This window comes from Oreochromis niloticus, linkage group LG11 (assembly GCF_001858045.2).
Source record: "Oreochromis niloticus isolate F11D_XX linkage group LG11, O_niloticus_UMD_NMBU, whole genome shotgun sequence".
Classification (NCBI taxonomy): Eukaryota; Metazoa; Chordata; class Actinopteri; order Cichliformes; family Cichlidae; genus Oreochromis; species Oreochromis niloticus.
The window spans coordinates 14,361,185-14,377,378 of NC_031976.2; the positions used below are offsets into that span (position 1 = coordinate 14,361,185).

Genomic DNA, 16,194 nt, shown 5'->3' on the forward strand with positions numbered 1-16,194 from the left:
CATTAAAGGTAATGGAGAGGTCATTCGATGTCATCTTTCTGGAGGAAAGAGTTAAAGAAGGACATATGCAGCATTGTGCTCGGTCCTGTTAATGATGGAAGGAATCTATATTGCAGCGGTATCGCCGGATTGGTTGCTATGTACACAGCAACATGTGGTGAGTAATGTTCAACACAGAAGCAAATGAACCTTTAAATGCCAGAATAAGTGCCTCACAAAACCAGCCGTTTATTAGTATCTCATTCTTGCTTCAAGGCTGTGTTGTGGGTATTTTTGCCAGCTGCAGTAGCGTAGCTGATATTGTTTTCTCCGTGTCCGTCTGTCTGTCTGCCTGTTTCTGTGTGTCATCATGACAAAACGTGGTCCCGGAGACGCTAACTGTAGCGAGAATTGCCACAAAAGTATTTTTGAGCACTTTAGCTTTAACGTCACTGGTGTGAAGTTAGGATTAGAATGAATTCTTAGCCTTAACTACCACAGGGGTATTTTTTGATTAGGGATTCATATGTTGGTGTGATCACATCTTAAAACTGCCTCTTAGTTAAAGGAATGCTCACTTTCTTTTCAGGTCAATATTTGTAAAGTAAACTGGTCAATACTGGACATAAAGAGGCATTTTCCTCAAGCAGTTCCATTGTAGATCGATGGAACTGCCTACAATGCAGTTTTAGGAAGTTAAAAGCCTGCAGAACTTGTTTTGAGCAAAAAAAGAGCACTCAAAGTTTCACCTGAATATTGAGATACTAAAAAAAAATTCCTTTTCTTCAGTGTGTAGGAATGCTAGTACTGTTTACAGTCAGACAATATGAACCTATCCTGTAGTTTGTAGGAGTGGAAGGTCCAGTAGAAGGCATAGGCATACACAGCAAATGTTTCTCTTGTCTGTAGGTGCTCTGCTGTTTAGCCCGGCCCTGTCAATCATTCCTCTATTGCTCAGATTTAATCAGCTGCAAATGCGCTTAAGTTCAAGCTTTAATGTCCTTATCTTATCGACTATATATAGGACCATGTGGCACAGTGAATCTCTTAGTCATTATGTGTTTACATCTCTATATCCTTCTGTATCTAGGACAGTCTGTCATGTGACCTGTGTGACAGTCAGCTCTGTTGTGGCAAGTTTTCTTTCAGCCTAACAGCCATGAAACATTTGGGCTCTGGTCACAGCGGGCCTCAGTGCTGATCGTCACTGCATTTCTGTCGGCGTATGGAGGGGCTGGGGGGGGGTGTTTGTTAACAGAGAGAATTCGATGAGCAGGCAAAGATATTCATTCTGCAAAAGCGTTAAAGTCTGTTTTTATTGGGTGGACGCAAATCCCTTCACATTCAACAGCTCTTTCTGGCAGCAGCGAGCCAGTTCTGGATGGGTTTCTGGCTGGGCCTGTTGGGCCCAGCAGGCCGTGACAGGGATTTGACTTTCCCAGCAAGTAAGCGGGGAGCCTATGTGAAAACCACTGAATGGCTCACGCCAGTTAAGAAAGAAAGAAGAAAAAAAAAAGAGACATTACGACTCTAAAAAAAGAAATCTGAGGTTAATCGATAAATGAGTAATTTCTTGCGTTTGGCAGGAGGTTTGTTTCTGGAGCAAACCAGTGCAGTAAACTTGATTTACAGTCAAACAGATGCATAACAGAAGACATAACAAATCTGGTTTTCAGATATTTTATTGAGGAAAACATCTTTAACCTTTTGACCCATTGGACACATAACATAATATAGCAAAAAAAGAAACAAAACAAAAAGCTACTGAGAACATTTCCTCTGAAGCTCGATCACAGATTGAAAAGCACTGCAACACCTGCAGTGTCTGATACATTTATAAAAATAACAATCATAAAAAATATACATACATGACAAAGATCTTTTTCGTTTCTTTTGTGATTTGTAAAAGACTGCATGAAACTGAGCTTTGGACAACACATACAAGACGCTGCAGCAACCCACAATCTCTGATAGGCACGATCACTAGCTGACAAGCAGACTGGAGCCACTAGCTAGTCCGCTGTTAGGACTTCACTGAGTATAAAATTACAATACATTGCCTGCACAATCCAAAGGATACCATCAGCATGGACAGCTATTTAGAAGAAACAACTGAACAAAGAAGTTATGGGTTACCAGACTAGTGGATGAGAGCGAAATGCTTTTCCATCGAGAGAATTTCTCTTTTTGTTGCAGTTGCGGATTTTTTCTGATTTTTTTTGTTTTAATGCAGCTGGGGGGGAAAAAAAGCTACAGTATAGTTAGCAAGCATGTAATCATATATTTATACACAATTCTTCAAAACAGGTGAGGAATGAAGCCTTAAAAAAATCAAAAAAGAAAAACATTAATAACCATCAACCCTCACAACGGAAACATAAGGTGCAACTTAGTCTTCTGATGCTGAGGTGGACGCATGCATGCGGGATTCTTCGCTTTCCATTCTTTGTTTCAATGAGCAGATAATTAAAGCAGGCGCTGATAACAGGATGGTTTGGTTTCAAGCTGTCCGTCAAGTTGTAACTGTAATCTGACCTTAACAGAGACAGTTTGTACAGTAAAAAACAGCAGCCCCAGATAGATAAACCCCATCACCAGCTGCACCCATCTCTCCAGATCATTGGTTGTTTTTTTTCCTACTAGCGTCTCACTCTCTTCTGCCTCTCTGGCTTTCTCTATCAGCATCTGCTTCAAACAATGGCCTCGTTAAACTTTAGGGCTATCAACAAAGGGGCAGGAGGGAGGAGACGCCTAAGTGTTTGGCACTACATTTCCTGAACAGAGTATCTGCTGCTGAAGAGTTCAAGCTCTTCAGCAGCAGCTGAGGAATTCCCTGCCAGGGTGCTAACGCAAACAGTGTCTCATCATCTGAGGTGTCTCTGCAAGCCTCCTCCAAAACTGAGGAACACAATCTACGATCAAGCTCTCTCTGCATCTATCATCTACTTATTGTCACCCCCACCCCTCCTTGTTTTTTTCTTTTTCCTCTCAGATGAGAAAAAGTGAAGCACCACTATACAAAATATACAGGAAACATTGTGTGTGACTCGATAAGTCGCTGATATTTAATCGGGCTCTGTCGTGACATGCTGGTAATCTGGGACGTTTACTGAATATACACAAGAGGAAACGTGAACCTTGCAGGAACTTTTGGTTCGTACGTTTGGCTGCTACTTTACTGCAAAATCCACACAAACGGTGGTCTTTTTCACCCGAACACACACGTGTACACAAACACTGACTGTGCAGGATTTCACATATACATTCACAAGCCTCTGGGGGTGCTACTGTCTATAAACAGCGTAGGGGGTCATGTGGCCTGCTCGTTCTTTTCTCTGCCTGCTGTGAGGCAATAGGCACTTTATAAACACATAAATGTTCACATATACAAACAGACATTACAATAGCTTCATATTTTGTTTCTATTTCTCCCTTAAAAGTGGGTGGGGTATTTGAGTTAGAAAAAAAAAATCTTTGGTCTGTAAACAACAAGAATTATATCCAAATGTGAGGTGATGTTTGTTGTCCACTCTAGTTTAATAGGATCTCACCTCGGTTCAGATGATGTAAAGCACGGCACGCTTTGGAGCACTGTGCACCTCTGATTTCACCTCAAAGTGCGTGTGAGTGTCTCGCTTAAAGACTCTGATGCAGCTGTTTGGGCTGCTGCTGCAACATGCTGGCTAATGAGTTTCAATTAAAGATTGAATCAGTCTTCTGCACAGTGTCAGTGACACGTCTGCAGCTGGCATTCAAGGCCTTAAAACTCAGATATTGCTTCCAAGCTATCCAAATGAGTCTTTTCCGAACCTAGTTGGCCTGGGCAGGATCAGGAGACTGTCGGTGTTTTGGTAAATGTGAGATATTCACATTTGAATTTTGCCAACTGTTCTGGATTTACCATTCATACTCAAAGTATGAACAAAAGCAGAAGCTTTGATGCAAAACACAGAACAAAAGGATGCCTTTTTTCAGTCAGCTGTCAAGCACTGTGCAGGGCTAAGGGTACGACTGTGCCACTCGCTCCTGTTTAAAGACATCAGGATCCCTCCTTCCTCTCTTATTTAGGGATACTCAGTTACATGGCAGCCAGGTGGAGTAGGCAGGCTGCTGGCAAGCAAACACTGGCTGCACCTGCGCTATGTAGTAGTTACTGAAGTTGCCATCTGCCACATAAGGAGCAGGTTGGTAGTAACATGTAACATTAGCCACATTGGGGATGACATTCTGCTCAGCCAGCACACGCACAGCCAGCATGGCTATGAGCCCTAAGGTCTGCCGCCTCTCGTGTCCCATCAGACACACGGTGCTCTCGTTGACCACTCCGTGGAGGGTCATCAGGTAGTCGTACTTGCGGTCCTCCAGGCCCACAAAGTGATTTTGAAGGTAGGACTCCAGCTTGCGCTGCTGCTCGCCAATATCAGGGAAGTCAATGAAGAAGCGCGAGCACATGTAGCGCTGCAGGGACTTCATCTCTGACTCTGACGCAGCCCGGAACCCCCTCACCAGCAGGTGACAGTACTTCAGGAGACCCCCTCCACGGATCTCCTCCGGGTTCCGCGTGCAGATTATCTTGTGACGTAGGTGGTCCAGAGCCTCACTGAAGTCACCGTACACGCTCTCGCCCATGATGGTGGGGTGGAAGGTCTCAGCCATGGGGTTCTCTGAGCAATCATAGAACAGCAGCAGAGAGTCGAGCTTAATCTGAAATGAGTCCACGCTGAACTCAAACTGCCGCCGGAGAGAGTCCACAAACTTCAGCTCCACATTCTTCCCCCGGTTATTGGAGAGGGAGATGAGACTCCAGCGGTCTGAGTCATTGCACACCTTCACCATCTTTTGCACATAGGCTTCCTAAATGAGTGAGTGTGCAGAGGGTGAAAGAGAGCGAGAGAAAAAGAAGCACAAACAAAGTGAATAGAACTGAAGCTGCAATCACTAATTCAGTAGAATTCTGCCTAACTTTGCATTATACAGTAAGGATTTGAATTTAATGCCTATATTTATACAAGTAATTACTGTATGTTGTTATGCTATTAATGCTACTGACCTCAATATTAAAGGCTATGGAATGTACTTATATTAGACCTGGGTGGCTGAGCTCAGGATCCCTTCCAAATTGGTTTAACTCGATCCTCTTAACTACAGCAAACAAACTTTTTTACTATCACTAAAGTGATCTAATTGCACATTAAGCTGTGCGTAATGGTCGCTAATCCCTGTTGGCACAAATACAATTCAATCTTATCACATATATAAAACTAATCTAACAAATCTGAAGCAGAAAAAAAAATCTGCCAGGGCGTGTGTAGCCTACCTTTAACGTTAAAGGGGTTATTTTCTCCTTATTCACACAGTCGGGTAAAAAATCCAGGAGACAGTCCAAAACTATGTCCTTCACAGTCTGAAAATCACTCTCTCCTTTCATATTTGCGCAAAATATGAGGTCAAGGTCCTTATAGCCCAGTCCGCTGTCCTCGTGCAGAATGTGGCTGGCCGCAGAGCCGTTTAATCGAACGTCCCGGACATGGATCTGTTTTTCCTCCATCCGACTGCGCACCACTTTAACTATCTGCCGCGGCTGCATCTCCAGAGTGGGGAAGTTTCCCCGGCCGTGTATCGGGATGGTCTCCGTCAGGATGGCATCCAGCCGCTGCACTTGCTCCCAGCTGAGGACGCTGACGTTGCTGCTGTCTGTGTCGGACACACAGCTGGTAGTGGAGCTGCTATCGTCCTCTGACATGGTGCTGAAGTCCTCGAGAATTTCAATAAAACAAAATTCAATCGTTTTCTCAAAACAGTAGGGTCTTCCGCATGAGGAGTGCCAGTATTTGAAATAGTCCAAAGTGACTGTAAACACAGAAAAAATAATAATAAAAATATATATATATATTAAAGAGCAGCGGGGCTGGTGGCTGTGCGTTACAGTTTGCGCACTCTGGTTGGAGATCCAAGCGGAGAAGTGGCGCAGCAGTCGAGCTGATGACTGAGCTAAGGGAGAATCTGAGCCCGCTAACAAAAGCGTGCGGAAGAGCGAGCCCTAACTTTCTCTTCTGTCTCTCCTACGCCTTTAAAACATTTGCCTCGGTGCTGCTGTCAATGCGTCCGAGCGCTGCGCATCACAGTCTTTGAAGGTCGCTGATGATCCAGGAGGGTGTTTGCTTTTCCGACTGTGACTCCATCGCCCAAAAGGCACGCCTATGACTTTATGAATTTGCATGAATAAGCTGCTGCTCAAGTCGCGCTTTTGGCACAGTCCTCCCACTGACGTTCAACCCCCTCGGAGGAATCTTGTGGATTTTTACGCACGGCTCCTACATATTTTTAATATCTCCTCCTGCTGCCAAATAGTAATCCCGTTAATGCAGCTGTGTGCGCTCAGGAAATCCAGCTTCCTCTCCTCGAGTCTCTTTAGATCAACATATTCCCCCCCGTGCTTTTTTCTATAAGTTAACCGATACTTGCCCACTTGACACGCTGCATCCTTCTGCAAGACTCTGGTCTGTAGTCTGAAGTTGTCAAGCTGCACTTCACCCCGCCCCCCATCTGCTTCTCGCTGCTAACGCTGGTCAGTTTGACAATATTATAAGGCTCTGCTTTATCAAGCTGCTCCATAGTCTTATAGTATAATTTTGAAATGAATTTTAATCAGAAGATGTATATTAAACTTCATATCACTTCACGAGATAACTGAGGCTCCGAACCACACTCAATACGGGAACAATCATTCAGTTATTCATGAGATCATTCCCGTGGTCATGATCCCTCTTTTATCAAATAAAATTATAAATAAAAAAAAAGAGGGGAAAAAGAGAATTAAATTGTAAAAAAAAAAAAAAAGCAAATAAATAAATATAAAAGTATTCTGATCTGTTCAGACTGAGCTGATCTGCATACAGAACTCGCTACACGTCGTCATGTCGCCATCTATGGGCTGGCTGGTTTAGGCCTTGAAGTAAATCAATCAGCTGAGCTACACTGAGTCTAAGGCTACCTTTACAGTGTCACTATCTACGGAGTCATCAAGGAAACGCTACTTTTAATTTTAAAAGAAAAAAAAGTGGGTAAACATTTTGTCTGTGACATGAAAAACCTCTTACCTCAAACCTCAGGTACACCTTCAGCTGCTGATATGCTCAGTGACCAATCAGGATACTCTCTAAAACACACTTTAGCATGTCCATCATGTCATTGGTTGCAGTTAAGGGTTTGCATTGCGGAATTTCATCTCTTTGATTAATGTGATTATTTTTCTGTATCGCTTCTTAGGAACCTCTCAGACTCTATTAAATCAGCATGTGAGAAGGTCAGGGGTCGCATGAGCCCGAAGGGATCAGCGATGCCCAGGGGATGCCATGTGGAGGCGAAGGAGGCTGCTGTCATGGACACTCTATTAGGCACGTGTAAAGCCCTGCGTCACTGGAGCCACCCAGATCTGTAAACCCTGATTATCCCGTATACTCTACTGCACTGTCTTAACTCAGAGTCCCACACAGGAGCTGTGCGTAACTCCCTCATCATGACAGGATGCAGACACACTCAGTCAGCTATAATGGCGCTTACAGTTAACTTGCACCCCTGTAAAATCAGCCTTAATTAAAGAAAGATTTTCAAATTTGGAAGAAAAATATTATTTTTAGAGTATAATCTAAAGGGTGTTTTAAAAAGCTTGACCTTCACTTCATCTGTTGCCTGTAATTGTCTGTTTTGTTTTCTCTTTACTTTGTTTTGGCGTGTGTCAGACAGGTTGAACTGAAACTGAATCCCACATCTGGAAATGTACATGGAACCGTTAGTCAGTTACAATGGACTGAAAGCAGCTCCGCCGATGCGTTTCCCAGGTGTGGAGACACGGTTTGCAAAGCTTTGGACTGGGCCCCACGGCCATGCATGGTGCTGCCGCTCCTCTCTGCAAAGCTAAATCAAAGCCAGCAGCAGGTATACACATCCATTACAACACCAAGGACTGCAAATGAAATGTTTTGTATAAACACAACCTGGCACCTCATTACTCATTGCGAAATGGATGATTTATTCATTTGAGCTTATTGAAAGACAGGAATGAGATTATGTTGTCAGAAATTCAAATGGAGGCACAAATTCAAAAATAATACATACCCTTTCCTACTGGTGATGTTAATGTCTTTTCCTGTCAGATGGCTTGGTGGTTATTTAGTTTTTAAAAATCATTTCCAAAACAGAGCCTTGTTTTCCTGCTCTGCAGGATCTAATGTATGTGGATGAGACGGCTTCAATGCCTCATAAAGCAATCTTTTACAATCACACAAAGTTTTCCTCTGGGGTCTATGAAAACATTTCTGGACAGTTCAGCCCAATAAAGAAAAAAAAAGAAAAGAAAAGAAAGGGAGGGAGTCGTTTTGTTTTCCAGTATCATTTATCAGACTGCATGAGCTGGTTTTATCTACCATGAAGTGAAACGTCGCTGCTCCCTTTGAGCTTTTCCCTTCAGATCAGGACTGTGTGGCAGATGGACCTTTAAATGTTCTTTTTACTTTTCCTTCTAGTGAGATAAAGCCTTTGAAAAATATTCCTAGACATACATAACAGATACAGACAAACTAATCATCATTGCAGGTTCTTCACTTGAAAGGACAAGTCATTATCAGACACTGGATTACAGACAAATGCCATTCTTTCATTCGTTTTATTTTAAGTGCAGTTTCAAAATGAATTGGACTTATTATCTGTATAGATAAAAGTAAAACAGTGCTTTTTGACAATACAGCATCACACTGTGGCTGCAGAGTTTTCAGCTGCACATCCAAGATAAGAATCTCCTCTTCTACCCCATCTTAACTGTGCTCCGCTGAATTGAGATCTGGTGACTATGGAGCAGATTTGAGTACAGTCAACCCATTGTTATGTTCAAAAAACCAAATGAGATTATCTGAGTTTTGTAATATGGAGTGTGGGTATTTACCCCACTGAAAGCACAACATGGGTACATTGTGGTCCTAAAAAGATGAGCAACAATGAGCAACAATGCTCAAGCAGGCTGGAGTTTTTAAATGATGCTTAGGTGGTACTAAGGGGCCCAAAATGTACCAAGAAAATATCCCCCACACCATCACAACACAGCCAGCAGCCTGAATTATTAATACAGGGTAGGATGGAGCTATGCTTTCATATTGTTTACATCAAACTCTGACCCTACCATCCAAATGTCACAGGAGAAATCAAGACTCATCATACCAGGCAACATCATTCCAGTCTTTTATTGTCGAACTTCTGGTGAAACTCTGGTGAAAATTCTGGTGAAAACTTTAGACAAAGTGTGGTTTTCTGCTGCTTGGGCCCACCTTTCTCAAGGATCAAAGACGCTCTTCTGCATACCTTGGTTGCATTCCCATCACCTCAAAGCAGTCTGGCCATTCTCCGCTGATCTCTGGCATCAATAGATAGATAGATAGATAGATAGATAGATAGATAGATAGATTTGTAACCACTTTGTTGGCTTGGTTTACTGTTAGCTGAAGCCAAAACCTCTCCTACCTCTCATTTTATTGTTGTTTCTTATCATAAGGCTAAACATTCTATAAGTTAGCATCAGCTAGGTTCGTACTCAAAACAAAGGCTGAGCAACTGTTACTAAATGGCTAATTTAGGGTTAGCATTTTTAAAGACATTCTTTTTTTTTTATCAAGAACAAAGTCAAATGACAAATTTACATCACAATAGATGGAGACACAAAAGATTTCCACACCATATGTTTTTATTTGTCAAGCTGAAACTCTAGGTAACACTATACAGTAACACTTCAGCTATTGTGCTAATGTCGCTAGCAGTGCCTAGTTTCGCTATAGTGTTTTTAGCTAACCTTGTTGCATAATTTACTTTTAAAAAGTTAGAAATACACCCAACCTTTATAGTTACGAAAAATAATTATTATGCTACTATTCTTATATACTGCAAACAACCACTTTAGCATTTTTTGTTTGTTTGTTTTTATTTTTCCAGTTTGGGCCAGTAGCGATTTTCTTATGTTTGTCATTATGATTGTCGTGTTTCCTCTGTTGAAAGTCTTGATGACATTGTAAGGTTTTGAGATGAATGCATCACATCTGAGATCCTGACGTAGACCCTTTGCATTCAAAGAAGGTGGAATTGACTCCAGAGTAGATGGTGGAGATGGAGCTCATTAAGAGCACAGACTGAACATTGACTGTAGGATGTAGCCAATATGACATCACCCACTGCTTTGGGAAGTCTCATTTAGACTCTTCAAAGTCAGCATTTTGGGTGCCGTCAAGTTGGCCTCCCACCACCATGCTGGTTTTCTGGACCAGGCAGTGACCATTTCTGGACAAGTGGATGGAGCACTATAGTATCAACTAACGCTAGCCTAGCAAGTTTAAATAGAAACCCCTTTATTAAAAAGTCATTCTAAATCCCTGCTGTGGCGGAAAGTTAATTTTAAATGTAAATGTTATGTTTTGTTGAGGAAGGATGCTGAGTAGTGAGGTGTAATGACATATAATGGTTGTGCACTACATTAGCTTAAGCACTTATGTAACATTAGCCACTGCAAACATTTTACCAATGGAACAGTTGATTTTACAACATCAATCTGTGTACATGGCTCTGCCGCTGTAACTTAGAGAAGAAAAGAAGATGGAATAACTGGACGTCGGATTCGATCAGAAACACTTGCCCTAAGAAGCTCTGCAGCGTGACTAAGGTCTCACATATGGGTGACCAGTTTCTAAGGCAATGTTGCCTAAGAAAATACATGCATTACTAGGAAACAAAGATCTACTCATGGTTCTCAGCTCTCTGTCTCCCCTATCATCCTTTACCCTCGTCCTCTCTTTTCAGAGATAACTGGATTTCCAGGAGGGTCGCATTAGTTTGTCCCAGCTGTCGGAGAGATATTCCCACTGCTGACAGCAGAGTTAGTTTTGGTTTTGGATCAGAGGCGCAGAGAGAGAAATGGGATTTCCAGCCACTTTCAGTTGAGCTGCTTCTGACCCCCAGTGGCAAAAAGCTGGAGAATCGCTCTGCCTTCAAGGAAAAGCAGTGCGGGGTTATGTGGGGTCTGTGGAGTGGGAAGGAGCATCAGCAGTCACCTTTGCACAGAGGATCCCATTATTTCAGCTTCTTTTGATCCAAAAGAGACACAAACTGTGGTGTGTTTGGCTTCAGATTACTCAAGGTCAATTACGGCTAAAAGTTACGAAACAGGTCTTATTTCATTGGGAGATAAGAGAGGCCCATTTCACCTAATCTTCCCCATTACAGGGTCTTTGTGCAAGACCAGGAACAGCAAAGGATCTCAATGCTGCTGCTAAAGTAATTCACCACCTAATAGATGCTACAGATATGCTGTGATTTTAGTGCTGTATGTGCTTGCGTCTGGCATACATGCATTCACTTGACCTACGCTAATGGTATGACAGCACTCCCCTGCACCTGGAAGCTCACACTATGCTGGAAAGCATCCACATCAAACAGCCACACCTTGAATTTGAAGGCTTTTAAATGTGGTTTTCTAATCTGTGGCCATGTGACTTCACACATAATTGCACCCTGCATCCTTTACGGGTGTGCCCATTTATACTAACAACACATCTCAGCTGTCATTTGAGTCTGAAGGTAGAACGCAAACCCAGCTAACTCTACGAGGCCTTATACTGTCTATTTTTTATCCACTGACATCGTCAATTTTGGGCAAAATGTTTATTTCTTTTTTTTGCTGAGACTGACAGAAAGGTGGACTCTTGGGGCTATACAGTAAAAATAAAGAAACAGCCATGAGGGCTACAAGCCACGAGACCTCAAGCCAGCTGGTCAGGATATGCTGTCCATGATTTCAAAGAGGAAATCCAAAGTTGTCAGGTCATAGGACAAATTTCCACTTTCAGTCTCTTATATAATCATGGGTCAGAAAACATAGTGGCATTTTTGATTGCTGTTTCTATATTTTCTTCATTTTCTTGGTGTCTTGCATTTCTAAATCTCATTTCACTAAAGAAGAAGTGTTCCTGAACCCAAAGCAGAAATTTCCATCAGAGAATCACATAATAGTATTTTATATATAATATTCTCTGACAAAGCCAATAGACAGTGTATTCTTAATGATCCCTTTTTGCCACAGAGTCATTCATATAGTAGTAAAACCTTATTGATCTGTATTTAACAGAGCCAGGATGCCTAACATATTTTAAAAGATCTATTAAGAAAAGCCAGATTCATAATTAATGCATCACATTTCTTGGAAACCAACGTGAAGCTGAGAGGGCATCTCCTGAATGAGATCCAAGACGGCAGGTAGGGTGCCACGTTCCAGTCACACTCTGGGAGTAAAACACTTGCAGAGGCTCTAATGGTCTTTGTAAAGCTGCCAGCTCTATGACGGCCGTGGTTAGGTCAGGTAATCCTGGGCTAACTGGCTTCTTGTCTGGCAAATAGGATTGAAGAAGCTTGTTGAACTTTTACTTCTGACAGAGGCTCTGAAAAGAAACCAAGGCGTCAACTATCCAAAGTGACAGACAGTGCACAAGAAAAATGAAGAGAGAGACCAGCTGTGATTAATGGTTTAGAGACAGTGGTCGTGACACAAAGACAAAAGGTGGTGCCAGAGGTGGCAGAGCAGAAAATGCTATTATTTTTCATTGGGAGTTACCAGAATGGAGAGGTCAGAGTACATCAGGACAGCTCAGGCTGAAGGGTTTGGAGACAAAGTTAGTGTGACATAGCTGAGATGGTCTGGACATCTGCAGAGGAGGCATAGTGGATAAGCTGGAGATAGGAGGTTGGACGTAGATGTAGTGAAGGAGAACTCGCAGAGGATGAAGAGGAAGCTAGGAATAGGGTGAGATGGAGGCAGACGATAAAGTGAAACTGAAACAAGAAGAACTTGAATATGACATGAACTCTTGTTGGGCTGAAAAAAAATAACAACCTTTAGTTAAAGTGCTTATTTGTTTGTTGTTAACCTGAAATTCATAGTGTGAGTTCTATTGGAGAAAAGTTCCTACCTGAGTCGCTTAGAATCAGTCGAGCTTTTTGTACTAACTTTTTGTATTAACTTCAGCACATTAAATGAAATCATGTAAAGTTTTACCTTCGTACTGTGAAAACTGTCCAAGTTACAATTATCATTTTAATATCACTTTTTTTTCATCATTTTGAGCCCTTTGTTAGTCTGCTTGCTTTTTGATCCCGCTTATCAGTTCCAGTTGGAAGCCTCCAGCTGATTTCAGTTCATGTGACAGAGGAGAAAAATAGTACAGTCTACAGCGTGGATGTGGACATTACTTTTATTTTTATTGCGCAAAGGATGAGAGCGTGATGGTAAAGTGTAAACTGCATCCAGGACAAAAACAAATGCATTATACTGCTATCACGACTTCGGCTCTTTGCAAGCACCTGCACTGACAGCATGTTAACGTTAAGCTAGCCAAGAACCCAGAGTGATGTTACAGCTGAGTGACTGCTGACCGCAACCCAGCAGCCAGACCCTGAACTTCAACAGATAACTAACCGATGAGCAGTCAGCGGCAGTGTGTGGGACATTAGCCTATAGGTTCATGCTGTTAAATGGTCATTTTATGAAGAAACACGAAAGTAATGTAATGAATGACTTTCTCCTGGGAGCAATTAAGTAACGCACTGCAGTGTTCTGTGTAACGTGTCTAATGCATTACGTTTCTAGCAATGACCCCAACACTGATCACAACAAGAGCCAGTCAGACGAGGGCAGTGTCAGGACTGAGTCAGGACCTGGATGAATGAGAACCTACGCAGACAGTGATACATTTAAGTTCTGTTAAAAACGCACCTTGCAATAGTTCAACATGTTGAGATTGCATATATCCATCGAGACCATCCAGGCACAATCATTTTCCTGGTGCTGTAGAAAAGAAAAGCACTAGATCCTGAGACAGCAGGTTATTATTTTTCACATTTTGATAACAGAAGCGCAAACTTTCAGACCAACAACACTATCAGAAGAGAGCAAACAAGCACTGAGGCTTCAAGTTTCTAACTGTTCAAAAATAATTTTTACACAGAAGGAGCTATAGGACAAGCCAGGTATCAAAGAGTAGGTATAAAAGGAGACCTGTCAGATACTATAACTTGATTTGACTGGTCGCTTATGCCCCTGGAAAGTGTACCGGCCACTAAAAACACTACATCACATCACATTAAATTCTTGCGGTTTTGTTATTCATAGTGAAAGACACTATTATACTGCCATTATACTGAAACAAAACAAAAACTATTTCTTCAAATAGCTTCAGATTGTGACACTTGGACTGAGTTTAAAAATAATCTGACTGCAGTTTTTAAATATAACAAATATTTTTTTCCAGCCCTGAAAACTTCACGTATTTATCTCCTGTACTTAATAAGTTCTGAGGCATTTAAAATACTGAAAAAATAAGGATATCTGGAAAATGCCAAATTTGCCAAATTTCTTTCCCCTGCTGTCTGCTATGTACTTTGATGAACTTTGTTATATTTGCTGAAGTTATTGAAGAAAAAAAGAAGAAAATCAATCATTCTGAGGGGGTGAGGTGAATTTTCACTGAATGATCCAGATAGTAAACAATTCACCTCAGGATTAAAGAAATGAAAACAAATTACTATTCTGGTATTTCCTGGCATAGTGTATATGCAGTGTTTATAAAGAAAAAGAAGAAGTTGGAACACTGCTAAAGCATCATAATTATAACCATGACCATGAAGAGCAGCTCGATGAGTGATTAAATCCGGCTGGATGAATGGGGTTTGACCTTGATTTTGCTTTAACCTGGAATTATCCAGGCAAAGCAGGTTGGGAATGTAGGATGTGTTCCATGAGACGTCAAGCATGTCCCTTTTTCTCCATAAACAAATTAATCCTGAAATGATCTTCACCATCCTGCGGACAGCCCTATGATTTTCCCATCTGCCCGGCTGGAAGGCCAGGAGTGAGCACCACTTGAGAGGATGAGCGCTCCTTCCTCGAACATGCCGAACAGCTCGGTCACACTTCTCCTTGCCAAATGCTACAGCACCGATTCCTAACCAGGGTAAATATAGCCCAGGAGGTAGTAAGCTGTCAGAGGGAACATAAACATTACTTAATTAAAAAAATATAATCTACATTGTCAGTCAGCTGTAACACCTGAGCAAAAGCAGCTATGATAAGTGTGAAAAACTGAGATCACCAGAAAAGCAGAAACTGAGCGAAAAGTATCAACAGTATACACAGCTAATGGATATAGACTAAGTGAAAGGCTATAATGACACGTAATGATAAAAATTGTTAAGCTTACTAAAGGTTGCTAATGGCTATTTATCTAAACGTAAAGGTTAAGCGGCTATTCGATAACAAAGAGTAGCTAATGGTGAAAGCAATCCTCCCATAGATTTCATTGTCTCGTTTCTCTCCTATAATGTTTCTGGTAAAGGCTGCGTGGCTTGTTAATCTAAATGGTAAGAGTCAAAAGTATTGCTTAAATGGCTGCATTTGCACTGAAGTGGTAACATTTGGCTTCAGTAAAAAGCTAAAAGCAACATATGGCTGCAAATGCTTAACAAAGCAGCTACTGCTCTGAGTGACAGTGGGAATGTGCTTTACCAGTGCTTTTGGCTGTGACTTCTGGCCAGGTTAGGAGACAGCTGGAGAAACTACACCAGAGCCCGGCTGCTAGCTCTGATGGCATCAGCCCCAAGGTTCTGAGGACCTGTGCTAGCCAGCTGTCTGAGATCCTGAGGGTGAGATAGCAGAAGATACCAGCTATGGAAAACATAATTCGCTAAGTCTCTCAATGATCCCTATTTCTCCTGCTGTTGTGCAGTGAAAATCATTATTTAGTTGTTGAACTTTTTGCCTCACAGCTATTCACCTTTCCTTCTGAAAGACTCTGGGATTTATTTTAGGTAATAAGTTACACAGCATCCCAACTGAAGAAAAACATAACTACGATTTAACATAGCCAGGCTTCCTGTTTCTAACACTTGTAGTCTGCGTGACACTCTGCTGTTTGTGTACAGACAAAGAATGAATCTAATCATCCACATGCTGCAGAGAGCATGCTCCCATTCGGATGGTAAGAGCTGCACAGTGAAGATCACCTCCTTTAACATGATTCAGCTGCTGAAAAAGAAGCTATAGGAAATGTCAGTAAACATGTTTACCAGCTCATACATTAATGACCACCTGACAGACAGGGTGCAGTATATAAGACTGGTGCTCTGTCTGAT

At 41.9% G+C, this 16,194-nt stretch overlaps 1 protein-coding gene and 1 long non-coding RNA gene across 2 annotated transcripts; both read right to left on the reverse strand.

Annotated features, from left to right (window-relative positions):
- Window positions 1–1,643: 1,643 nt before the first annotated feature.
- Window positions 1,644–6,537, reverse strand: tent5aa (terminal nucleotidyltransferase 5Aa). The gene is made up of 2 exons (XM_003453492.5): window positions 5,297–6,537; window positions 1,644–4,833 (listed from the first exon to the last, which is right to left on the reverse strand). The coding sequence occupies exons 1-2, from the start codon at window positions 5,720–5,722 to the stop codon at window positions 4,054–4,056; spliced, it is 1,206 nt and encodes a 401-aa protein (XP_003453540.1). The 5' UTR covers window positions 5,723–6,537; the 3' UTR covers window positions 1,644–4,053.
- A 3,165-nt stretch (window positions 6,538–9,702) lies between these two features.
- On the reverse strand, window positions 9,703–15,828 carry LOC109204136 (uncharacterized). Its single transcript, XR_002063692.2, has 4 exons — window positions 15,569–15,828; window positions 13,781–15,043; window positions 12,623–12,800; window positions 9,703–12,449 (listed from the first exon to the last, which is right to left on the reverse strand). It is a non-coding gene; the product is annotated as an uncharacterized LOC109204136 (long non-coding RNA).
- Window positions 15,829–16,194: the final 366 nt, after the last annotated feature.

Bases quoted from the DNA above. Each gene is read 5' to 3' on its own strand.
- tent5aa (XM_003453492.5), bottom strand. From the start codon at position 5,722: ATGTCAGAGGACGATAGCAGCTCCACTACCAGCTGTGTGTCCGACACA. The intron at 4,834-5,296 runs GTAGGCTACACA...TCACTCATTTAG, and splicing joins TAACCCCTTTAACGTTAAAG to GAAGCCTATGTGCAAAAGAT.